The 26093-nt window shown below is 50.4% G+C and overlaps 1 protein-coding gene across 2 annotated transcripts; it reads left to right on the top strand.

The window, feature by feature from the left end:
* Positions 1–11584: 11584 nt before the first annotated feature.
* On the top strand, positions 11585–17772 carry LOC109760707 (rop guanine nucleotide exchange factor 14). Of its 2 annotated transcripts, XM_020319513.4 has the most exons (9): positions 11585–12000; positions 12099–12154; positions 13289–13404; positions 15475–15888; positions 15973–16127; positions 16213–16287; positions 16485–16760; positions 16847–17194; positions 17287–17772. In XM_020319513.4, exons 3-9 carry the CDS (start codon positions 13329–13331, stop codon positions 17572–17574), a joined length of 1632 nt encoding a protein of 543 aa, XP_020175102.1. In that variant the 5' UTR covers positions 11585–12000; positions 12099–12154; positions 13289–13328; the 3' UTR covers positions 17575–17772. The 2 variants fall into 2 exon arrangements, with proteins under 2 accessions (XP_020175102.1, XP_020175104.1); XM_020319515.4 differs by lacking the exons at positions 11585–12000; positions 12099–12154 and adding an exon at positions 12590–13186.
* The last annotated feature ends 8321 nt before the right edge of the window (positions 17773–26093 follow it).

Genomic DNA, 26093 nt, shown 5'->3' with positions numbered 1-26093 from the left:
TATCTCTTGCCTAGGATTGTGTCAACTCCCTTTGTCTTCCATACAACTTGTGGATCTTGTTAATTTCTTGATCTTTTCTAGTGTTTTCTAGATATAGTGAAAGTGGTGATCCCACCTTGTGCATTTTGTATTCAAATGCAAATTCTCTATAATGCACTAGTCTTGGGGGAGCTATCCTATTTTCTATAAAACACTCATCTTGCGATCCTTATCAAGTGTGTGTTGGTGGAATGCAACCCATTTCTTTTTGGTACTTGTGCCATCATGAAACTTTGTAGAGCGCTTGGTTTGTTTGGAACCATTCTCTCTTTTGGGAGTTTGACATCTTTCTTTTTGCTTGTATTCTTGGATATCTCATCACTTGATGTATCTTTCAATTGATATCCTCCAAGTGATGATTTATTCATTTGGTATCTTTTCTTCACTTGGTTTTTCTTGTCAGTTGGTATCGGTTCTTGAAAGTATTGAGCATGCATATTAACTTCATGTAGTCTCCTTGGCATGCTTTCCTTCTTTCTTTCTTTGACCCAATATATAGGGGAAACTCCACCAAGTCTCAAATTGGATGAGATGTGCATGAAATTCATTCTCATATATGTATGCACATATTTAAGTGCAGTTTGTCCTATGTATTGTTGGTTCTGTAAATCTTTGGTCCCAATGAGTTTGGGTACCATTTTGTTTGTGTTGTTGTTCTAGGAACAATTGGAGATGCATTGGATGCTCGGCTCACTCACAAGGAAGGTGATGTCACCATGTGCTTATTGGAGTCAAGCTAGGATGATCAATGAACTACTATCTACCTTTAATTGGTATTTACTACATCCTTCCATTGATATCTCGGTAACAAGTATCATCATCTTCTTCATGCACACATTTCTTGCATCAACCTTGTGTAGGTTGTATCATGGCACGTTAGTCATTCTTTCTTGTGATACTTGTTTCCTTTCTCAAGGCATCCCAACAATGATCTCTTGTTGCTAGTTGTGATGTCTTTCATGTTCGTGTGGTCGAAATTCATTTGTATACAATAAGACCATATCTAGCCATGTGCTATGCTTCCAAGCAAATATCTTATTTGTATATTTATGAATTCCTTATGGAAATATTATTCTTTCCTTTTTGTAACTATTTCATGTGTACATCCTTCTTTGTGGATCGATATCATCATGATTTTCATCTACCTAGAATCTTATACACTTGAGAGAAATTACATATCTAGAAGATATCCTTTCTTTCACGTCCACCTTTTCTTTCTTGTATTATTTCTTTGGTGGCCCCGTGAAAGCTTTTGCCTTGAGTACGGATCTTACCTTGTTGCATCTTGATGCACTCTTGTGTGGTGAAGATATTTTGTCTCTTGCTTGTCTTGATGAGGCTTTTGCCATCTCGATTGGTATCCCTCCTCTTGACATAGCTTTCACTTTCTTTCTTCACCATGGGTTGTCACAAGCGTTGGTTATTCTTTTTGCATGTTGAGTGTGCTTGTGAACCCCTTTGCTTGGTGTGTGTGGGAAGGACATGTCATGCACCTTGTATCTCCACTATTCAAGACTATGTTGATGCTTAATGCTCATCCGTACATTAGTCTTCTCAAGTGCATTGCCTTGACCCACAAACATCATTTTGGTTGAGCCCTTTCTTAAGTTGCCTCTTTTACTTGTTGCTCAACCATGTGTTTGTTGCAAGTACTAGGCTTAGTTTACTATATGCTCACTTGCACTTGTTGTAAGTTTCTATTGATTTTGGGGGAGCTATGATCCTATTTTGTGCACTTTGTATCCAAATACAAAAATTCTTGATGTGCACAAATCATGGGGAGCTTCTCTAGTTTCTTTAGAACACTCCTCTGCTCATATCATAATATCTTTATTCATGTCGCACGTAGGTTCATTGGTCTAGTTGGTTCAATTGGTATCTTTTGATAGCTTGCTTCAATTGGTATCTTTTGATTGCTTGATTGCTTGTTTCTCTCTTTGTTATGTCTTTGTGGCATATCATTCTTTTGCAATCTTGGTGCCTCAGTATAGTTGGTCTTCCTCCAAGTATTATCTTTGGATATGTGTATGGCATTCCACTCTCTTGTTGAGAAATACACAACGTTTGGAGGAACACCTTTTATATTGGTCTTCTTAGCTTTTCCCCATTTTGGCAATCGATGCCAATTGGGGAGAAGTTTCAGAGAGTTTTGTGGAGAAGTCTTCAGAGTTTTCTCCTTGCTTTGGTTTTGTTCCTAAGCATTTGCATCTCATACGCATGCATTATTGGTTGTTGCATTGCATGGTGATGCATAATTCCTTATATAAACTCTCTTGAAAGTGATTGTCATCAATTACCAAAATGGGGGAGATTGAAAGAACATGCGGTGCCCCCATGTTTGGTTTTGGTAATTGATGACAATCTCTATGGACTAATGGTTGCCTTGAGTTATATTTGAAGGGTTTGTCCATAGGCTTTTCTTGGAGTCCATTTGTTGGTTTCAAGGAGAGTTTGTGATGACCAAGGTGCTATTAAGGAATTATCCAAAGATTGGTCTTGTGAGTGTTGAGCTTATTGCAAGCATGTCATGAAGAAGTGTGTGTGATCATTCATGTTTACCTTCAAGACATCATCCAAATGAACAGAGTTGGAAAGATTCAAGGTTGATCAAGACTAAGTCAAAGAGTGAATCAAGTTGATCAACACACAAAGCATAGAAGATGTACTGAGAGGGATCACGTGATCGCATGGTAAGGTAAGCATTGTCCTTTATGCTTTGTGTACTAACCCATGGTCTACGTGAGAGTTCTATGTGGGGTTAGGTATGTTTCCACGGGCCAGCGTCAAGAGGAAGATATTATACATCCCATGGAGGATGACATCAAGTGGTGGTCGTCATCAAGTTTGCGGTGTGCAAGTTCAAGCGGAGCATCACGAAGAGATCAAGTGCTTGAAGCTTGCCGTCCATTGTGGTGATAATGGACTTGTGAAGATGTGCCGAAGAGTGGCTCACCCATAGTGGAGTATGGGGAGCAATCTACTAGTCTTCACCAAGCCAACGCAATCAAGAAAGGTGGTCTAGCTTGAGGGAGTCAAGATCGTCATCATAAAGCTCAAGTGGACTATGTGCAAGGCAAAGGTTTGCCCTTGATAGGTTTTCTATTTTACCGGTCTCATGGTAGTTGTGGGAGACCGGGTTATAGGATCGATTGTCGTTCTATCAAGGGGGGCTCTCGATGAGTAGCTTGATCGTATCGTCCGTAGAGAGCTCAAACCATTGCATCCTTGCATCATCTTTATTGGTTCTTGTTTGGTTTTTCTCCTTGTGAGATTTGGAGCTTCTGGTCATCTTCATGACAAGCTCGAGTTCATCGAAAACGGAGTTAACATGCATATGCTATGATGTTTTCGATGTTGGAGGTTATGCCGGTTCTTCTCGGTTGGAGGTTTCTCTCCTCTATATATTAGGCATACCTCCCCTGCCTCTTCTCATTATAACCTTTTGTTGTTTGGATGCTACTCATTGTCATCTATCCAACAAGCTTGAGTTTGCTCAATTCGGAGTTCATTTGCAGAAGTTGTGGCAGTTTAGGCTTTATTGCATCCTCTGTTTTCTCTGTTGTGTTATTGAAAGCCTCAAGCGGTAGTACTGCTCTCTTGAGCGGTAGTACCGCTTGTAAGCGGTAGTACTGCGGCCTTGTGCCGCGCATAGTACCGCTGCTTTTGGGGATGCATTTTTCATGTCGGGTTTCGCGATAAGCGGTACTACCTCTCCCCTCGAGCGGTAGTACCTCTTATAAGCGGTACTACCTCTCCCCTCGAGCGGTAGTACCTCTTATAAGCGGTACTACCTCTCTGGCAGATTTTCAGCTCGTGTTTTTCTCTCTCGTTGGGTTGTTTGACTGTGCTAAGCGGTAGTACCGCTCGTGGAGCGGTAGTACCGCTCGTGTGCGGGCTGAGCACATAACGGTTGGATTCGGGAGGCCCTATAAAAGGGGGTCTTCTTCCCCAATGAACCGTATCCTTTGAGCTCGTGTTCTTCCCCCATTGTTGACCTTCTTCGAGCTTGCTAACTCTCAATCCCTCCATGGATTCTTGCTAGTTTTGGGGGGAAAGAGAGAGGAGATCTAGATCCACATTTCCACCAATCACTTTCTCCTCTATGTGAGGGGAACCCTTTGGATCTAGATCTTGGAGTTCTTTGTGTTCTGTTCTTCGTTCTTCCTCTCATTTTCCTCCCTAGCATTAGTTGCTTTGGTGGGATTTGGGAGAGAAGGACTTGGGCACTCCGTGTGCCCTTGCCATTGCATTTGGTGCATCGGTTTGAGTTCTCCACGGTGGTACGTGGAAGTTACAAGTTGAGAAGCTTATTACTCTTGGGTGCTTGGTACCCTTGAGCTTGTTCCTCTTGGGTGCTTGGGCGCCCTAGATGGTTGGTGGTGTTCGGAGCTCAATCATTGTGGTGTAAAGCTCCGGGCAAGCTTTGGTGTCCCCAATTAGTTTGTGGAGATCGCCCCGAGCAATTTGACGGGTACCGATGACCGCCCCCAAGGGTTGCCAAAGTGTACGGGTTCGGTGACCGCCCCCAAGGGTTGCCATTTGTACGGGTTCGGTGACCACCCTCAAGGGTCCCTTAGTGGAATCACGGTATCTTGCATTGTGCGAGGGCGTGAGGAGATTACGGTGGCCCTGGTGGCTTCTTGGGGAGCATTGTGCCTCCACACCGCTCCAAACAAAGATTAGCATCCGCAAGGGTGTGAACTTCGGGATACATCGTCGTCTCCGCGTGCCTCGGTTATCTCTTACCCGAGCCCTTTACTTATGCACTTTACTTTGTGATAGCCATATTGTTTCTTGTCATATATCTTGCTATCACCTAGTAGTTTATCTTGCTTAGCATAAGTTGTTGGTGCACATAGGTGAGCCTAGTTGTTGTAGGTTTTGTGCGTGACAAATTAACCGCTAGGTTTATTCCGCATTTGTTCAAGCCTAAACCATAATTATTTAAAGCGCCTATTCACCCCCCCCCTCTAGGCGACATCCTCGATCTGTCACCCGGGCAACGCCATTCGCTCGGGAGGCCACCCCTTTGGTGGACCGGGCGGCCTGGGCATCGCGGGGGAGTGGGGCGGCCGTCAGGTGAATGGCCTCTTCGCTCTGGTTGGAGGATTGGAGCTCGGCTCCCCGGCGCGGGCGAGCTCCATCATGGAGCCGGGTCTGGCCAAGCCCTTGGCCGTGCCGGTCAGCGTGCGCGGGACTAGGAATACTTCGGCGGCTTCCACCGCGGTCGGCTCGGCGGCGTGGGTGGACACCCCTTGCGGCCGCTTTTCGGTCGCGTCCACGACGGTGGGAACAGGGGCGCTGGGGCGAACGTCGGACCATGGGTATGGCTTCGGACGGTGCGAGCCATCCCCTCGGTGCCTCTCGTTCAGTCCAGCGGAGGGCAGTGGGGATGACGGGCCTGGAGACAATCAGACATCGAAGCAAGCCATCTCGTCTGGCTCGAGTGCTAACCTGCCGCCGCTCAAGTTGCCTGTTGCGCGGGAGGCGCAGTCTGGAGAGCAGGGGAGCGCGGTGAGCACGCTGTTTGCTGTCCCCCTGCAATCACACCAGCTCCTCCCACCGTTGTCCTCATCTACGGGAGGCGCGGGGGTGGCTGGCCCCCTGTCGGCGCAGGATACGCTGCTGGCAGGGCTCGGGGCTTCTCCGAGGCCCTCAATCCTGGGGCAATGGCCGGCGGCATCGGCTCTAGTCCGACGCAAGAAGACGCTGCCGCCCGGCTTCACCCCACGCAGGAGTGAATGGCTCTGCAAGATGAATGGAGGGGCTCACCTGGGGCCGGTCGAGAGGGCACCAAATGTCCTGCTTCGTGGCCTCGGAGTGATTAGGGCCGAAGAACGCATGTCCCCGGAAGCCATGGACGCCTATCTGAAGCTCTTTCAAGCGCCATTGGCTTCACACCACATCAAGGCGGTGGCTGCTCTCGTTGATCCGGAAGGCGCTGCCTTCGACGAATCGGCGCACGAGGGTTTTGCGGTCTTCAACTTGCCGGAGAGTGTAGAGCCGTGCGGAGCATAGATCTCCTGTACTCGCTGTGGGTGTGCTGTCTGCGGTTAGTCATGTCATTTAGACTACTTGTGTGGAATGTTAGGGGGCTGAATAACCCGGCCAGGCACAACTCTATCCGTCTATTTATGCAGTCCTGTGATGTGTCTTTGGTTTGCTTCCAAGAATCTAAGCTGAATGTAGTTGATCCTTTGGTGGTTAATCAGACGCTTAGTCCAGATTTTGATGGGTTTGAGGCTTTGCCGGCGAAAGGCACCAGAGGAGGAATTCTGTTAGCCTGGACAGGATCACAAATGTTCAGAAGCTGGAGTTCTCTATTTCGGCTACTGTGACTTCTCTGGCTGATGGCAAAATCTGGCTAGTCACGTCGGTCTACGGCCCGCAAGAGGACGGTGACAAGGTGCGGTTCTTGGAGGAGATTGAGCAGCACGAGGAGCAAGTGCAGCTTCCATGGATTCTCAATGGAGATTTCAACATAGTCACGCGTGAGGATGAGCGCAGTACAGGGAGAGCTAACAGAAGGCTGATGAACAAGTTCAGACACACAATCAACAAGCTGGGTCTGCATGACATGCCCCTGGTGGGTAGGAAGTTCACATGGTGTAATGGGCAGGAAAGGTCCATTTTGGCCAAACTTGACAGAGTTCCGTTTAACAATGAATGGGAAGACCTGTATCCAATCAACGACCTACTGCCCTTGAGTTCAAATGTTTCTGACCATTGTCCAATGCTCCTATCTTGTTCCTCAGACAGACCCAGGGCCTTCAGGTTCAGATTCGAAAACTTTTGGTGCAAGCTACCAGGGTTCCAGGAGGTAGTAAAGGAGGCTTGGGAGGAGGAGGTTTCCAGTGCAAACCCGATGCACGTTCTAAGTACTAAACTCCAACGCACTGCTAAGGCACTTCGGAGGTGGGGACAGAGGAAGCATAGTGCCATGAATTTGCAACTCCAGATAGCTAAAGAGATCATTCTCCGTCTGGACACAGCACAAGAGACTAGAGCCCTATCTCCTGAGGAGAGAAAACTCAAGGGTTTTTTGAAAGGCAAATGCCTGGCTCTGGCATCCTTGGAGAGAGTTAGACTAAGACAAAGAGTCAAAATCAAGGACCTGAAGGAAGGAGATGCAAACTCGAAATACTTTCATCTCAAAGCTAACGGGCGCAGAAGGAAGCATCTTATTCCTTGCCTGCAATCTGGGGAGCGCTTGGCTACCTCCATGGAAGAAAAGCTAAACCTGGCTCATGATTTCTTTAAGGAATTGATCGGGGTCCCAACGGCTAGACACAAGGTTATTGACTTGACGAGGGTGGGCCTTGGCAAGATATCGGCGGCCTCTTCTCGGGATCTGGAGGCTCCTTTCTCCAGAGAGGAAATTAAGAAGGTTTTGGATGAAATGCCTTTTAACCGGGCCCCCGGACCCGATGGTTTTTCCGGGCTTTTCTACAAGATTTGTTGGGACATCATCGCGGATGACTTTATGGCAGTTATGGATGCCCTTCATCAGGGACACTTCTACTCCTTCAGTGGGCTGAACACCTCCATTCTCACGTTGTTGCCAAAAAAGGAGGGATCGATGCAGCTAACGGATTTTAGGCCTATCAACCTAATTCATGGAGTGGCCAAGATCTTTTCTAAGGTTTTGGCAAATCGCTTGGCCTTGGTGCTTCCAGATATTGTTTCCAGAGCCCAGAGTGCTTTTGTCACTAGGAGATCCATACATGAGAATTTCAAGTTTGTTCGGAATGCGGCCAGAGCCCTGCATCAGAAGAAACAACCATTTGTGCTTATGAAAATAGATATATCTAAAGCATTTGATTCTTTGTCCTGGGAATTTCTCTTGGAGATCTTGCAGATTAGAGGTTTTGGAAACAAATGGTGCTCCTGGATATGTGGTCTTCTGAACTCAGCCGCCTCTTCGGTTCTCATCAGTGGGGAAACCATCATGTCGTTCGCACTGGGGAAGGGAGTAAGGCAGGGCGACCCTATATCGCCGACTCTTTTTATCTTGGCCATAGATGCGCTGCAAGCTATGCTTAGTTGGGCTGTGAGTCAAAATCTGCTGGTAAATCTTGGTGTGGATGTAAGAACCCCAAGGGCCTCTATCTTTGCGGATGATGCGATTATTTTTTCCGCTCCAGTTGCATCTGATCTTCAGGTCATTTCTGCAATCCTTGAGCTGTTTGGTGAGGCCTCGGGGCTACGAATCAATTTTGAGAAAAGCTCCGTCACGGGCATCAGGTGTGGGGACGAACAGGCCATGGAGGTTGCGGCTTTTTTCAACTGTCGGCACATTCAGTTCCCCCTAAAGCACTTGGGGCTTCCGCTCTCAATCTTTAAATTGAGGAGGCATGACATTCTGCCTCTGATTGACAAGTACTCCAGCAAGATGAAAGGGTGGAAACCCAAGCTGTTGGCGCTAGTAGGGAGAGTGGCACTGACGAGCTCGGTTCTGTTGGCTCTACCAATGCACTTTCTGTCGGTTATCCCATTACCGGCGTGGGCTATGAAGATTATCGACAGAAGATGTAGAGCCTTTGTGTGGAAAGGAGAGGAGGAAATCAACGGAGGCCATTGCCTGATGCCCTGGGCCCGGGTTTGCAGACCTAAAGAATGGGGAGGCCTCGGTCTTTTGAATCTGAAAGATTTTGGGATCACGCTTCGGTGTCGATGGCAGTGGCTAAGATGGGATACTGAGAAACGGCCTTGGCAGCTATTTCCTGACCTGCAAGACAAGGAGGCCTCCGCTATCCTTGCGGCTGCAGGTCGAGTGGTTCTGGGGAGAGGCGACACTACCGAGTTCTGGACTGATAACTGGACACCGGAAGGGCGTAGTATTGCCTCATTGGCACCAGCTTTGTTTTCTTTTGTGAAAGATTCCAAGCTGTCAGTCCGGGATGCGCTACACAATCGAAGATGGATAAAAACATCAAAGGTGGCCTGACAGTCCAAGCTTTGATGCAATACTTATGGGTCTGGGACATTGCACAAACTACTGCTCTTGATTCGGAGGCTCAGGATCGACTTGAGTGGAGGAGGACAGAACACCACCAATTCACAGTCAATAGCGCTTATAGGATGTTTTTCATGGCTGGAATCAGGTTTGCTTGTTACAAACCCTTATGGAAATCCAAAGCCCCCCCCCCCACACGCTGCAAGTTCTTCATGTGGCTAGTCATACAGAAGAAGTGCCTTACGGCAGACAATCTTCAGAAACGAGGCTGGCCTTGCAATCGGGACTGCCCTCTTTGTTTAGCTCAACCGGAGAGCTGCTCACACCTGTTTGTGCATTGTGGATTCACACAGCAGCTCTGGAGCAGTTTCAAACAATGGTCTGGAGTCGTGTTCCCCATCCCGGACAGCAGTTTCGATAGCACTGAGGACCGGTGGCTGGCGGCAAGGAAGGCAATCCCAAAGCAAGCGCGCCGGAACTTTGACACAATCGCCATTCTTATTCATTGGAGAATCTAGAAGGAGAGGAATGCAAGAATTTTTCAACACACAGCTTGTAATATTGATAGGGTATTAGACCTAATCAAGGAGGATATTGGAGTGTGGAGATCCGCCGGATGTGTGGCTGATTTAGTTAGCTAGCCAGCTCGCTTTCCTGCGCTTGTATTCTCTGATCACCTGCCGGCAGGCCCAGACCTCCTGGACTGTTCGCGGTGTTGTACTGCTCTTCTTCTTCTTCTAATAAAGATCGGCCACTGGCCCTTCGACACTCCCGATCGGTTGCTATATGCTTGACCTTCATGATGCAACCTACGGCGTAGTACGTGCGTGAGGGTCAGCGTCTGCCCGTGCCAGAAAAGGAGAAGCAAAAACCTTCGGGACGCCCGACCCGAGGCCTACCCGCACCATGCACCCAAAGATCGGAGGTGATGCGCGTGTGATGTGTGCGCTGACGCGTCGCTCTCCATTCTACTGGACAGCAGCAGCTTGGACCGCACAGGGGCTCGAGCGTGCGTGCTGCAACTGCATGCACGGCCTACTACAGTACACTCATGCAGCGTTGCTTGCCTTGCCCTCTCGTCTAAGGCACTTGGCACGTGACCGATCGACCGTGCGTCGATCGATGATAGTGAGCATTGCGCGCTAGCTGGTCATCGTCAGTCACTTGTTATCGCTGGTGTCCTCCCCCTCGTTCGGTGGCCCGGATATGTGAAGTGAACATACTTGAAGAATCACTAATACACTATGGTATGCGTGCAACGGGAAACGGGGCCGCATTTGAGCCGTGCGTCCGCTTGTGCACGATCACGATCACTCATGCGCCCTGTCCTGTCCTCTCCTGTATGGTGTGCTGGCCTTTTGGTTGATTTGAAGAGTACGTTTTGGACGGGATTCAGATGCATGATGCTCGGGTTGACATTCTACTCCTGCAAGCAATCTACAACCTTTTTACAGACAATGATTTTTGAGACATGTGATTGTTGTTGGAAAGAAACAAGTAGCGACTGATTGCCTATCATTTCGGTTCACCCGGACGTGGTGGGGATCCCAGTCTCTCGAGCGAGTTTGACAACCGAGGCCGGTGCACATATTACAGCAACTCTCGAGCGAGTTTTGATGGATGAACCGCACACACGCGACACGCCACATGCTTTCTACCCATCCATGGTCGATGCCGGCGGGAGGGAGGATTTCACGTGCGCACGCTCAGACGACCTTTCCAACGACTCACCAGTAGCACTAGCACACTACGTGTACAATACGGACGGCATACTACTGTGCGTGTGTCCGTGTCCGTAACCCTGGGCCCGAGAAGCAACATGCGCCCGTTGTCGCCTCGCGCGCCTGGGAAAGAAAACCGACCGAAAGAGTGCGACTATGCGATGCGAGTGGGCTGGGGACCGAAAACTTTGCACGCATTCTTGCCTGCTCCGTCCGCCGAAGGAATGCTTTGTCCCTAGCCCCCTTCCATTCTTCCGGGCTCACGTTCATCAATGACCTTTGGTTTCATTTCAGCACGTACGTACGTCCAGGACCCGGTAGACCTATCGAGCCAGCCAGGATGCCAAGTAGTACGTGCGGGAACGTGTATAGTGGCATGGCTGGCCAGTGGCCACACGTGACACAAGAGAACAAGGCGGTACGCGTAGGAACGTCAAACGTATCCATCAGGCCTCGGATACCCCTGGTCTACAGAGTATGGTCACGGATCTCCACCGTCCATCCGGCATCCGACGGCTCTGACCGAGCGCCTGCGCGTCGCGTCGTAAAAGTAAAGTTGACCGGGAAATGTGAAAGTGTAGAAGCGTGCCTGGCCTGAAGTGATCGGTCGGTCGGTCAGGGGGAGGGGAGGAAGAAAAGGGCAAGCGATTCCGCGAGTAAATGAAGGCCGAGACAGGTGACAAATGAGGTGTCAGGGATAGGGCAGGGAGGAGAAGTGAAGGGAGGAAGCAAACGATTCCGCCCGCTGCCGTTGCAACCAAGAAAAATGTTTTTTTTCCTTCGTGGTTACCAGAAAGAAAGAAACAAAGCCTTTTTTTTGTTTCAGGATCTCAACTTCTGGAGCCCGTGGTGGAGTGAGCTGCCGGCCGCGAGAGGTTAACGAGCGAGCGAAGCAGACGAGCAGGATGAGTTGCTGATTAGTAGCGCGGGTGGCTCCGTTGGTTGGAGGTACGGAGCAAATCCCAGGGGGAGGCCGCTGATGGTGCGGTTGCGGGGGTAGTAGGAGTAGTATATTTGATCCGGCACCTGCACGCTCACATGCTTGGCTTCCTGGTTTCGCTCCGCTTTCTGTTCTTTTCTCCCTTCCTGCCGCATTTATTATCTATCGCAACATATAGTCAGACAGAGCAGAGTACCACCACTACCACTACCACTACCAGCAGCCCCCCTTCAGGCCTTCACACAGGGACACACACGCTTCCTCCTCCCCTTCTTCGCCGCCCTGCCTCCTCCGTCTCTTCACGCTCGAGGCCTGGCCCCTGCCTCCCTCCATTCGGACCATTGGTAAGCTCATGCCTAGTCAGGCAGCTAGTATTTCCATCTGTTCATGGTTTCCTTCTTGATTGAGGTTCTCTCATCACCTCTTGTTTCCTTGGCCGCAGATCCATGCCGGAGCGCTCCGGCCGCTGACACCTTGCCTCGGAACGACGCCGCAAAGGTACCACCACTCCCCTCGCCTCTACATTTCGCAAGAACCTCGCCCACCAGAAATGCCGGCGCGATTCGAGCTGGAACCCTCCCCGTATTTCCCCCTCGAACCGGCCCCTTTAGCCCCATTCCTGCTCGTTCCATCCCCATCGCGAGGAAAACCGCCATGAAAAAGGCTGTCGCAGGGCAGTAGTGAGGCGAGCCGCCTTTCCACAGACCCATCTCAACTTCTTGCGAGAGGCCGTCGTCAGGTCGTCATCGCCCCGCTGCGGCACCAACGCCAACGCCGGGGAGGAGGAAAAGCGCGAGCCAACAAACCTCGGGGCCTTTTCAGTTTTCACCTCATCTCTTTTCACCTCGCCCCCACATCTTTTTCCTCAGGTCATCGCTTTCCGCCTCACAGTCGTCGTCCCGCACTAAAAGCTAGCATAGCATAGCGAAGCTCACAACAGAAAGCCTACTGCCCATGTCCTCGTGAACCCTCTTTCTTTCCCCAGTCCTTCCCACCCACCGGCCCAGTTCAAAATTCAAAGTTCCAACGCCAACGCCTCCGCACCGCCTGCACGGCCGCCAGTGCCTCGACCGGCGAGCGCCCCTCCCCCTGACGCGTCACCACCAGCCAGCCGTAGCACCGCCCTCCGTTTCCGTTGCGCCCATAAATCCCCGTCCGGACAGCAAAGACACACAACGGATTTTTATCATCAGTCGACGCCTCCGATTATTATTAGTAGTAACTAGTAAATGCGCAATATCGCGCCGTCAATGCATCCCTTAGCCGAATATCCTCGCTAGATTTGCTCCTCCATTAGCAATTCTTTATTTTTCGCTTTTGCCTTTGCGCTGCTGATGCGTCAATCATTCGGTAGCATCTGAAAAGGCGCGATTGTTCGTTCGTTCGTGGCCGTGGGTGAGGGAGGTGGCGCGTCGCGGTAAACAAATTAAAGGGAGGGGGGCGAGGGGATTAAAATCTGCGGCCGTGCGGACGGGAGCCCGTCTCCTTCTCTTGCCGTTCGCCGGTCGCCTCGCCTCCAATCGCCGCCGCGTACGGCTCCCCGCGTTTATTGCGGCAGCGCATTTACTAGTAGTTTTGAGATTGGTTTTCGTCCTGACTCTTCTGCCCGTTGTGATGTCTCCGGGGTTTCAGGTTCGGTGCCCACTGATTGTGCTTGCCGGGGAGGAGGAAGATGAGGATGAAGACGCTGGCCTGCTGCCGGCGGCGGCCGCAGGACTTCAGCGTCGACATGGACCAAGAGCCGGAAAGTAAGACAGACCCCTATCCCCTCCCCCCTCCTTCCTTCCTTCCTGCTAGTGACATTTTTGGTCTTGATTTTTGATCTGTTCATGTGGTGTTCATCAGGGCAGTTTGTGTTCGTATCTTCGTTGCCATTTTTATCCTCAAGCGCACGAGTTGGTAGTGGTACTAGCTGTTAGCTGTTGGATGCCCGTGTGTACAAACCCCGGGCGTCCTGCCGTGCTGCATCAGGAGGTCCCAAATCTGGCCTGAAATTAGGGGCTTTTTATTTGCAACCCTTTCACCTGCTCTCCAAATCAAAGCCGCCGGGCCTGGTAGAGATGATTAGCATAACTCCGGGTGGTACTGTCATTCGGAACCGAGAAGTCACGGCCTGCGCCAGCCCACTGTTGATCGCGTACCCCGGCGCGCGGGCTTCCTCAGAGGCTGGCGATGCTGCCACACTCTGCTGTGCGACGTGGGAGTAAATGGGGATCACCGGCCACGAAAGAGAGGAGCTAGTACGCAGTTAGTACAGTACTAGTTTATGATCTCCTTGTCTGATCGATAGGATCCGGGCATTCACGTCCCGTTCAATTCAACTTCCCCTGGCAACACAGCACCGGCACTCCGATTACAGTATGGTTGCCATTAATCGCCGACTTTTGCCTCTGGCTACCCATCAACGGCTTACTTCGAACCCGTGAAGATTTAGATTTCTTTTCTCCGGCTACTTTTTGGTCCCTTTCTGGTGCCATCCGTTTCGCTTCCATTTGTATATTTCTGTAGCTACCCGTAGAGTTGTTTATACAGTAGAGGGGAGTGGAGTGGAGCGGGGTGTGGGCCCCGGCCGCTCCAAGTGCGGCGTCTCTGTGCCCCCATTGACTTTGGGGGCAAAAGAGCTAACGTGGTGGCACGCTGCTGCTTTTGAGACGCAGGGCAGGTAGAGGAGAACAGGGCCTACGACTTGGCTGGTACTGGTACCACTATGCGTAACGGCAGGATGACTTGTCTACGAACATGTGGGGCGAGCATATGCCTGCAGAGTGTGTGTGCACCTCGTGAGAATCTTTCTACCACGGTTTGCGCGGCGTAGGTCACTGGATGGAGTGTCGGTAATAGTTTCTGTATACAAATGCGGGCTACAAACAATGAGTTTTTGCATGATGTTCTTGCTGTATTTTGTTTGATCTTTGAATAAGGACGTTGCTACTTTCTCAGGATTTATATTGTAAATTTGTAACTTCTGTAGACGATGGCCGTTTTTTGGGGTGTGGAGATTTGTTTGCTTGTTTAGCATTGAGTGGAGCGTTTTTTTAATGCCGTTTCTGTGATGATACTATAGCTTTTTTTTATCAAAGTGATGATACTATAGCTAATAGGTAGTTTAGATTAAGCTAAGTCTGGGTCACAACTATGTAGTCTATACCGTTGTAGAGAGATGCACACGATTCTTCTGCAGATGCACTTTCAAAGTTCTCCCTGAGATGGATTGTTATAATCTCAGCAGAAAAGCATGTGGGATGGATAGCCTATTTATAACACCATTCTAAGTTTGTCCAAGAATGGTCAACACCTGACTGTAGAATGCGTAGTTGGCTTTACTGCTGTACTCATTCCTTGGTTAACCAGGGGTTCTCTTTAAACCACCTGGAACATCGACAGCTAACTTGCGTTATCGTTCTAATAAAGCGCTCGTATGCACTTTTATAAGCTTAGTGAACGAAAGAGTCCCAGACGCTGCAATGCCTACTTTAATTATCGTTCCTCCTATCTAATCAACGATGGACTTGTACATTGTACAATTCATAGTTGCTCCAGTGTTTGTTCTTGGTTAACTGGGGCTCCTCCTTAAACCATGATGAGCTGCAAATCTTGCTTAAATTATTGCTAATAAGGCGCATATATGCGCATGCATAAGTTCAGTGACCCAAAAGATCCAATAGCAGTTGTATATCCTATTGTAATCTGTTCTTTGCAATATCCTAAGCTAAGGCACTATTGTGCCGTGGCATCTGACCAAGCATTTTCAGTGCGTATGTTTCCGTAATATATTTTTTCAGTTGTGCATATAAATTGAAAAATATCCACTGATGCAGAGGTGACGACATACAATGGCCTCGAGAGCTGCATTTTCAACAGTTCCTCATATGATGAGGATAGTGGCGTTAGTGCAACAACAGGGGCGGATGGCTGTGTCACCGCTGATTCCCTTGAAGATGAAGCTTCAAGTTGCTCCTCCAGCAAAGATGTTGATGGCTCTTCCTTCTCTTCCCAATGCCTTCCACTGAGCAAGCAGGAGGAGCATTCACTTTATGAGTTCGATACACTCGATGCTATTCATCTACTCCCTCTCAAAGGGAAGAATCCAATCACATATACGTTGAGTGCTGCTGATATTGAGATCATGAAGGAGAAGTTTGCAAAGCTACTGCTTGGTGATGACGTTTCTGGAGGTGCCAGAGGAGTTTGTGCTGCTCTGGCCTTGTCCAATGGCATAACCAATCTCTCAGGTATACTTGACCCTTAGAAGCTGCCCAATTTGGTATTCCTTTTCATACCATCATTATCACTAAAATGAGCGTTTGCCATGACAGCCACTATTTTTGGAGAGCTGTGGAAGTTGGAACCATTGTGTGAGGAAAAGAAGATCAGGTGGAGGAAGGAAATGGACTGGTTGCTTTCTCCTACGACCTACATGGTCGAGCTGGTACCTACAAAGCAAAATGGAGCAGATGGGTGCATGTTTGAGGTAATGAGCCACTGAATTAACCATCTCTATTTGCATGAAGTTTATCTGAGATGTAAGAACTCTTTTATTTGGTTGCTTCATGCAGATTATGACCCCGAAGGCCCGTTCAGATGTTCATATGAACCTTCCTGCTCTACAGAAGCTTGATTCCATGCTAATTGTATGTTGCCACTGTGTTTTCATATCTCTTAAAATTATCTTTGATGGAGAGCACTATATGGATATGCAGATCTAACACAGCTTTCATCTCTATTAAAAAAACATCGACCTATCCATAACAAATATTGTATATTCTGCAAATTATGTGTGTTTGTGACAGTTTGGATTTACCAATGGCATATGCAACCAAATATGTAGGAAGTTCTGGACTCGATGGTGGACACAGAGTATTGGTACGTGGAGAGTGGTAGCCGATCAGGTGGCCGGGGCAAAAATAATGGTGAAAGACAGACCAAAAAGTGGTGGCTTCCATCCCCTTGTGTCCCTGAACAAGGTCTATCTCAGTTCCAGAGGAAAAGGATTGTGTTTCAGGCAAAACTTGTTCATCAAATCCTCAAAGCTGCCAAGTCTATCAACGAACAAGTCCTGCTTCAGATCCCTATTCCCATGGCTGTTATGGACGCCCTTCCAAAGGCAAGTATACAAATTATATTTACTCGCATTTTACTTCCATTTTTTACCGAGTTGTGATCGTAATGAATACTTGATTGGACTTGCAGTCTGGTAGATCTAGCTTGGGTGAAGACCTGTACCATGCCATAACCACGGACTATATTCCCATCGAAGAAATCTTTGTTTCTCTGAGTCTAAAAACCGAGCATAGCGTGCTCGAGACCATGAACCGGTTAGAGGGTGCACTGTTTGCATGGAACCAAAGGATCTCAGAGGAGAGAAGCAGGAGGTCCCCTGCACGGCATTCGTGGAAGTTCATGAAGGACAGTTCGTCGGAGCTGGAGAAGATGTCGGCGTGCATCAAAAGGGTCGAGACCCTCATCCAGCTTCTGAAGTCCAGGTTCCCCAACCTGCCTCCAACGTTCATCGACGTCGTGAAGGTCCAGTATAACGAGGTAACAATAAGTTTGTCATGACACAACATGCCGGTGGGTGAAAGGGATGCTTGCTTGTGCGTTTCTCTGAAAAAACTCCTTGGATGGTGCAGGATGTGGGGCACGCCATTGTGGAGGCCTACTCGAGGGTTCTTGTAGGGGTGGCGTTCAGCATCCTGTCCCGGGTGGCGGAGATCATGCTGGAGGACGACCTGGTGAAGAAGCCCAACACGCCCATGGCCACCCTCAAGTTCGACCTCTCCTCCGACGTGTACCTGGCGGGCATCACCGAGACGCCGCCGGGCCACATCCGGCGGTCCCTCATGGACCAGATCAGCATGGTCGACGGCCGCTTCGATGCCGTCGTCAAGAAGAGAGGGGCCAAGCAGCTCATGTGGTGATGTGAATGGACGAGGTGGTGTTGTACAGGGTGATGGCTGCGTGCCGGCTGCGTACACAAGTTGCATCTACCTTACTACTAATGGTGCATTTGTAATCTGTAACAGCAGCATTGGCCGAGTCTTGCTGAATGCTGAATGCTGATGGCAACCCAGATGCTGCTGCTTCTGCAACGGGGCGAAACCTGGTGGTCTTGATTAGGTTCGTGTGCTTGGTTGTGGACTTGTAGTAGTACCTGACGATGCCTGCCTCTGTGATGATGATGGGTGGGCGTAGGTCGTCAGCTCGTGTGCGTGCGTGTGTGCAAGATCGGTCTTGCTTGACGGGTTCACGACGACGGACGCGTCTCCGGTCGTGGGACTAGACGTGTGGGTGTGGCCGGTGTCCGGGCGGAATGGAACGTGTCAAATCTGAAGCCAGGCTTGGAGTTGGAGTTGTTTCCCGACAGACTGATCCTATCGCCGCGCCGTGATCTGAAGCTTCAAGCGAGAGATTTGCCGTGCCGTGGCGACCGCGTAATTCTCTGAGCACGTGGTTAATCGAAGCTGCCCGTATATTTGACTGAAGAGTGGTGTGAGCGTGTGATGGGAGAACGCGATTATTCCACGACGAAACGCTCTTTTGGGCGCACCACCAGCTGCCCGTGACAAAGCTGACTGGCTAACTGATGACTCGCTGAGAGCCTCCACGTGCCGTGAAGTGGGGGCGCTGCCGCAGTGGTGGAACCTCGGTCCACCTGCTGTGACAGATGCCCGAGACGTGGGGGACCCGAGCCCATGACGGCTGCGCGCGCACTAGTCCGTCGGCTCCAGAATTATGATCGAAAGTAGCGTGACATGCAGATAAGCAGATTTCGTCCGGCAGCATGTGCCTGTGACTACGCGGTTGGCTAATGATCCCTTAATCATGATTGGCTTCTGTACTCGCTGCTTGTTTTACGAGGTTGTCTATATATCACATTCAGCTGACCCCCTGATTCTTTACTGTCAGTAATTCAGATACCGGTAGTTTGGTTGAAAAGGTTCACAGACCGGTTGGCCCTGCCGCAACCTTCTCCTCTCCTCCTATAGTTAAGAGCATTCCCAGCCGTTGGCCTGCCCCTCATGCGGCGATTTTACGCGCCCCCGGGGACGAGCCGGCGCTAAAATCAGCGCGGGGGCGAGCGGGTTCCCAGCCGCTCGCCCCAGGATCGCCCCAGACGTTTTTTTATTTTAAAAAATATGAATTCGGCAAAGTTCGGCTAAAATTCGGCAAACTTGACATTCATATTAAACATGTTCGGCGTTTTACATAAATTATTAAAAAAGGCATCTACGGGGCGAAGAAGTCGATCAGCGAGGCGAAGTCGCCGACGTCACCGCCGTCCTCGTCGTCGTCGTCGGCCTTCTCCTTCTTGACGGCGCAGCCGCCCCTACTGGACCCCTGCCCGGCGTCTCCATGGCGGACCGGCGGTGGCGGCGCGTCGTCGTCGTCGTCGCTGTCGTCGAGGACGACGATGCCCCCCTCGTCCCGGCCAGGACGACGAGCCTTGAACCGCGCTAAGGCGGCGCACTGGCACTCCCTCTCCGTCTGCAGCCAGTCGTCGTGCGACCATTTGAGGGCCGCTGCATCGTCGAGCACCTCCTCCTTGACGGCGGGGAGCCCCGGCTCCGGCTTGACGGCGGCGAGCCCCGACTCCGTCTTCGGCTTGACTAAACGCGGAGGAGCCGAGGAGGAGGCACGCCGGCCGCCCTCGTTGATGACGATGCCGGTGCTGCGGGTGCGTCGGCCGAGTGGCGTCTCCGCGACGGGCTCTGCCTTGACGCCGAGGAGCGCCGGCGAGCCGGAAGAGTGAGAGGAGGAGCGGGAGGAGGAGGAAGAGTGGGAGGAGGAGGAACCACCCAACCTCCTTGGCACCCACGGCCCGGCGCTCCGGCGAGGGGCCGGCACGGCCGCCGCGGCGGGTACGCCAGCGGCGGGTTGTTGCCGCCCTCGAGGTGCGCTATCACCTCGTGCAGGGTTCGGCCGGGGACGCCCCACCAGACGCGGCGGCCATCGCTGTTCTTCACGCCGCCGACCACCGGCGCCCCATTCGGGGACGCCAACCACTGCGCCTGCCGCCGCTGGAAGTAGTCAGCCCACGCGGCGTTGTTGTCGGCGGCGTACTGGGGTAGGGCGTGCTGCTCCTTCGACAAGGACGACCGCACGCGGTTGACCTCGGCGGCGAAGAAGCCAGGGCGCGCGTCGACGTCCGGCAGGGGGGATGGGGACGCCGCCGTTGCTGAGCTTCCACCCCGTCGGCCCGGCGGGCATGTCCGGCGGCGCCGGGATGTTCGCCTCGAAGAGCGGCCACGATTCGCACTCCTCGAGAGAACGGCGGCCGAAGCCGTTGGCCGCCGCGGCGTCGCCGGGGAAGCGTTCAACCATGGAGAGAAGAGCGGAAGGGGAGGGAAGGGGACGGAAGGGGAGAGCGGCAGTGCTCGGCGACGGAAGGGAGGAAGGGACGGTGGCTGGTTGGGGCTCGGCGGACTGGGGCGGTTGTGGCCAGTGGCGAGGGAAGCCTCTGGTTTTATAGCCTCAGGCGCCGTGTGAACGCGTGGCGGAAGGGGAGGCGTCACCGCGCCAGCCAGCCCGTGACGCGCCGCCCGTGAGGAATCAATGGCAAGGCTGACCGGGCAGCCTTGCCATTGATTCCCCGCGAGAAACCGAGGCGTTCTGGGGAAGACGAGGCGCGTGTCGCTGACTCGGCGGGCCCGCCGCGCTTTCGCGCCAAAACCCCTCGCCCCGGCGCCCCCGAGCGCCCCCCAGCGCGCCGGGTTCGGCTTGGGGCCACCGGCGCCGATTTCGGCCCAAGCCGGCGAAAAAGGGTTCCTGGTGGCGCGACTGGGCCAATTTTTCGGCGCCGGCGCGGCAAAAACGCCTGGGGAGGGCCTGTTGAGGCCGCGGCTGGAGATGCTCTAAGCATAGGGTCCGACTATATCACATCTGGGCACCGTTGCCCTTTCCGTGGACGGGTCCTTCCTGGACTCCGATGGGCCAGCTGCTGCTGGCATGATACTCCGAGATGACACAGGCAAAATCCTGTTTTCGCGTATCATTATATCTTTCATTGCAATGATCCAGCGGAGGCGGAGACCCATGCCCTCATGCAAGGTATGGCTTTGCTATACAACATACATCACTCCTGGTGGTCATCCAGTCGGATTCCTGTGAAGCACTTTCAACCTTGTCTAACAATGGCCTTATTAAGTCAGCTTACGGTCATTCAGTTCTTGAGATCAAAGAGTTAATGAGTAGTAGGGAGTTTTTACCTCAGAAAATTCGCCATAGTCAGAATAGTGTTGCAGATCGGTTGGCCAGTTATAGTTGCTCCAAGAGAACTATAGTTGTGTGGTTACACTTGGTTCCACCTTGTATCGATGATTTGTGGCCACTTGATTGTAACACTATAAACATGCAATAAAAACTCCCTTTACCCCATAAAAAAAGACTATATCACATCTAAATGTGAGATGATATCTCACATCTAAGTTGTGACGTCAAATCGTTTTCTTATTTGCTTTTTTTTCGCGTCATTTCTTTTTTTTTTCATTTGGGCCGGCTGACTGGAGCGACAAAAAAATCAAGTGACAAAGTGCACTTCAATAGGAATCAAACTCAGGACAACATACTGGTCACTCGAGGCTCCTACCACTCCAATAGATAGCTACTATTGATTTCTACAAAGAGGGGAGTATATAAGAACATAGTAAACCACCGAGATTAGAAGACAATCTTGCAATTTTTGAAACCTTTTTTTTTCAAATTGTGAATAATTTGAAATGCCGAATATTTTTGAAGAAACACAAACAATTTAAAATTTCCAAACAGTCTTTTTCAAATGTGAATATACTTTGTAGTTCCAAACATTTTTTGACAAATAAGAACAAAATTTGGTATTCCGATCAATTTCTTCATGAACAAAATTTTAAAAGCGTGAACAATTTATGAAAACCCCGAAACAGTTTTTAAAGTGTGGACACTTTTGACAATTCCAATCATTTTTTGAAAAATACAAATACATTGAGTTTATTTTTATTTTAATCATAATTTTTCAATTAAAAAAATCTTTTTGCACCATTTAAAAAGTGTTGACATTTGAAAAATGTTCATGAATTTCAAAATAATGTTTGTGTTGTTTAAAAAATTATTATACAATGAAAAAGGTTTCATAAGATTCAAAGAAATGTTTGTGACAATTTTTTAAAGAAACTTCATGCATTTAAAAAACCACAACATTTTCTAGAAGTTCGTGAAGGATTGTTCTTGTTTTTGGTCGGAAAGAATGTTGGACATGCAATTACCCCCCACAACGCCAATTCCGCAACCCAACCCAACCACACTTAGTTGCAGTAGCATTGAAGGCGTGCAATGTAGTCGGGGGACAACACTAGTGGTTGCGAATTGAGGGTGGGATGAAACAAACTATGGGCCCAGTTGCGAGTCAAAGGTGGACTTACAACTTGGATAAAAACGATGCACCTGCCTATTTATGAGTCGAGAGGGCGGTTGCAACTGGGAGAACTACGAGCTGAGTTGCACATTAATTATGTCTAAAAATTTACCATTGGTGGGAGTTTCCGGACAGTGCACATTCCATCCTTCATCCCCATGTTCCTCTAGCTCATTTTCCAAGCATTCTTCTTCTTGTGGCTCAATGATATCTTTGCTTTCCTACATAAGGTTATGTTCCTGCGAAATAATGACTTGGGAGGTTGCGGTCGGTCGCATGTCATAGTCCACGAATAAAGGATTTCCATGAAAATCACAATCTATACAAGAATCATGGACATCCTTGATGACTCACAAGTATAGGGGATCAATCGTTGTCCTTTCGATAAGTAAGGATGTCGAACCCAACGAGGAGCGGAAGGAAATGACAAACGATTTTCAGCAAGGTATTTTCTACAGGCACTGGAATTATCGATAACAGATAGTTTGATAGCAAGGCAATTTCTAACGAGCAAATAATAGTAATGGACAGGCCGGAAGGGTCTCTTATGATAAGCAAAGCGTTCTCGAAGACACACGGAAATTTCATCTAGTCACTTTCATCATGTTTGTTTGATTCGCGTTCGTTATTTTGATAATTTGATATGTGGGTCGGTGCTTGGGTATTGTTCTTACTTGAACAAGCCTCCCATGTATGATTACCCCCTCTCACAAGCATCCACAACTATGAAAGAAGAATTAAGATAAATCTGACCATAGCATGAAACATATGGATCCAAATCAGCCCCTTATGGAATAGCATATAAACAAGGGTTTAAGCTTCTGTCACTCTAGCAACCCATCATCTAATAACTACTCCACAATGCTTTCTCTTAGGCCCAAAGATGGTGAAGTGTCATGTAGTCGACGTTCACATAACACCACTAAGGGAAACAACAACATACATATCATCAAAATACCGAACGAATACCAAATTCACATGATTACTTATGACAAGACTTCTCCCATGTCCTAAAGAGCAAACGTAACTGTTGGGGATATAACTACTGGTGTAACCCGCCCAGGAGGGGCCGGGTTACGCTATAGCAATTCATTATATGAAGCCCAATATCAAGCTTGAAGATGGCGGTTCAATAAAGGGCCTAAAGCCCGTAGGCGACTTAAGGCCCGTAGTGATAAACCACCGTAATGGCGTGACTTGTGTTGTAAGGCAAGATTAACTAGTTACCGAGCCGGATACTGTTTATAAGCCGGCCGGGACTCTGTAGGCCGCGGGGCATCATCCCGTGTATATAAGGGGATGACCCGCCGGCGGCTTAAGGGAGATAACATCAAATCGGTAGCCAGGCATAGCGGATTCGCTCCCTGGTCATCAAAACCCTAGTAATTCCACCTCAACTGGAGTAGGCTTTTACCTTCACCGTAAGGGGCCGAACCAGTATAACCCTCGTGTCCTTTGTCCCGCTTTAACCCCTTTAAGCTTCCTAGTTGCGATGGCTCCACGACTAAGTCCTTTCACAAGGGCATCTGCCGTGACTATTCCACGACAGTTGGCGCCCACCATGGGGCCAGCACACGGTGGATTTGAGTTCTTGAAGGGAAGCTTCGAAGGGCTCAAGGGATACGCTGTGGGCCGGATGACCAAGAGTCGTCGCGGCAAGCTCTACATCAACGACGCAGGCTGGGGCCCCGACGCCGGCTCAATCGAGTACGGGTACGGGTCCCCTTCGGCGGAATCCACGTTTTCATTGGCAAGATCGGCGAGCTGGGCCCTGAGCCGGACATCTGCACCGACCTCATCGAGACGGCTCAACGTGCGAGACCCGCCCGAACCCTGCCCGCCTTGAAGCGTGCTTTCGTGGGATGCATCCACGGAGGACTCTCTGAAGGATCTAGATCTAGCGATGAGACGGACTCGTTGTATCGACTTCGAGACGGCAGGCTCGGGGGTTGTTCCGATGGCGACAGTATTCCGGACCCTTTTGAGCCGCCAAGCCGGGTTGGAATCTTCATGGCCGGCACGCAACCTGTTCAAAACTCCGCCACTGGGGCAGGAGGCCCTGTGCACTCGCCGGCTCAGGTGCTGATGGATCTCACGGATAAGATGACTGCCCTGCTAACCGCCACGGTCGTCCCAGCGGATCAAGCTCAACATGAAGCGGAGGTGGCACAGTTAAAGCTGGATATAGCACGAGCCAAGGAAGATCTGGCAGCGGAAGGAATCCGGATGGCTGCAGAACGGGCGGCTCTGGACGCCCAAACTCAACTGATTCAGGCGCAGTCTTTCCGGTTCACGATGGATCAGAACGCATCCAATGAGGTCATGAGAAGGAGGCATCAGAAGGCTCAATCTCGGCTCCCTCCGGTTTATGATCCTCGAAACCTCTTCAACACGCCCGGTGCAGGGCCCAGTAACCCGCCAGAAATCACGGCACCCGGGGCTGGAACGCCGGTTCAGCCGCAAGTGATGGGGCCTCCCCGTGTGAATACTGCCCCACCTCAATACGTGCCAATACCACCGGGTCATTATTCCAATCCGTTGGAAAACATGATCACTGCAGCGGCGCGACTGGCGGCTCTCCCAGTCAAGGGTGACTCTCCAACGGCGGTCGAAACCCGCAGGGTCAGAGAACTTCTTCAGACGGCTTTGGCACAACAGGAGGCATATTCATATAGCCGGGACAGGATTCATTCAACCCCTCGTCCAAGTTGGAGCCCAAGTTATAGCAGACACGTGGTTTCAGCGACCGGCTCAAGCAACGTCCGGTGCCGTGACTTACCAGCTAGCCATGGCCCGACGCATAATGGAGCCTTTAACGCGGTAGACCAAGACAGAGCACGTCAAGAGGCGGAGCAGGTGGCTCAGCTGACAGCTTAATAACCCTTCCCAGTTTATCCGACGGCTTCTATCGAGGCAGGCATAGCTACGAGGATCGGAGGTGTCCCTTGTCTGGTGCCGGCTCTCCATAACGAACGTCTGCCCAAGGATTTCAAAGGACCTAGGAAGGTACCTAATTACACGGCTGATTTACAGCCCGGAGCATGGATTGAAAGCTACGAGATGGCTATGGAGTTGCTGGAGGTCAGCGAAGCGGCAATGGCCAAATACTTCACCATGATGTTGGATGGGACTGCCCGCACTTGGTTGAAGGGACTGCCACCTAATTCCATTGGGTCATGGGCAGAGCTGAAAGCCCGATTCATCCAAAACTTCAAAGATACATGTAGGCAATCTATGCCAATTGTGGATTTGACTAACTGCAAGCAGCAAGAAGGCGAGTCTACAACCCATTGGGTACGCCGGGTCAAGGAAATAATACATTCGTCTGATAAGATGGATGCCGGCTCTGCGGTCTTAATGTTGGAGCAAAATTGTCATTTTGCGCCCCTGAAGATGAAGCTTGGGCGGCTCAAGCGCGATTGCAACGATATGGGTACGCTGATGGCGGCTCTGGTCAAGTACGCCGACTCTGATAGTACCAAGGATCCCGCGTCTGATGAGGAAAAGACAGGGAAGGGAAAGAAGAATGGCAACGGCAAGGGCCCTCAGCATAACCCGGCGAGTCAGGGAGGTAATAAGCGTAAGGCTGATGATGGTATGGAGTTTGTGGCCAACACCAACACGCAGGGTAACAATCACCGACGTAAGGGAAGACAGCCTCCCCGGTCTGGCGGGTCAGGCCCGACGCTTGAGCAGTTGTTAAATGAGCCCTGCCCAAGGCATGGCTCTAGGGAGAAGCCGACCACTCATCTATGGAAAGACTGCGCGATCATGAAAGCTTTCAAGAATTCCAACATGTTCAACGGTAACAATGGGCAGGGCGGCGGCTCAGGTGGCGGCGGCTTTCATGGCCCGGGCGGCGGTTCAAATTCCAATTTTCAGAATCCTCAAGGTAATCAAGGTGGTTTTAACCAGCAATCTGGCCAGGGTAGTCAGCAGCAGCAGGGGGGGATACCAGACCCATCCAAAGCAGCTCAACAGTGGACAGTATCATGTGTTTACTACCAGTTTGTGCAAGCGAGACCAGAAGCTTCATAAGAGGGCTGTGAA

This window comes from Aegilops tauschii, chromosome 6 (assembly GCF_002575655.3).
Source record: "Aegilops tauschii subsp. strangulata cultivar AL8/78 chromosome 6, Aet v6.0, whole genome shotgun sequence".
Taxonomy (NCBI): Eukaryota; Viridiplantae; Streptophyta; class Magnoliopsida; order Poales; family Poaceae; genus Aegilops; species Aegilops tauschii.
This window is presented reverse-complemented; position numbering and strand designations above follow the sequence as displayed.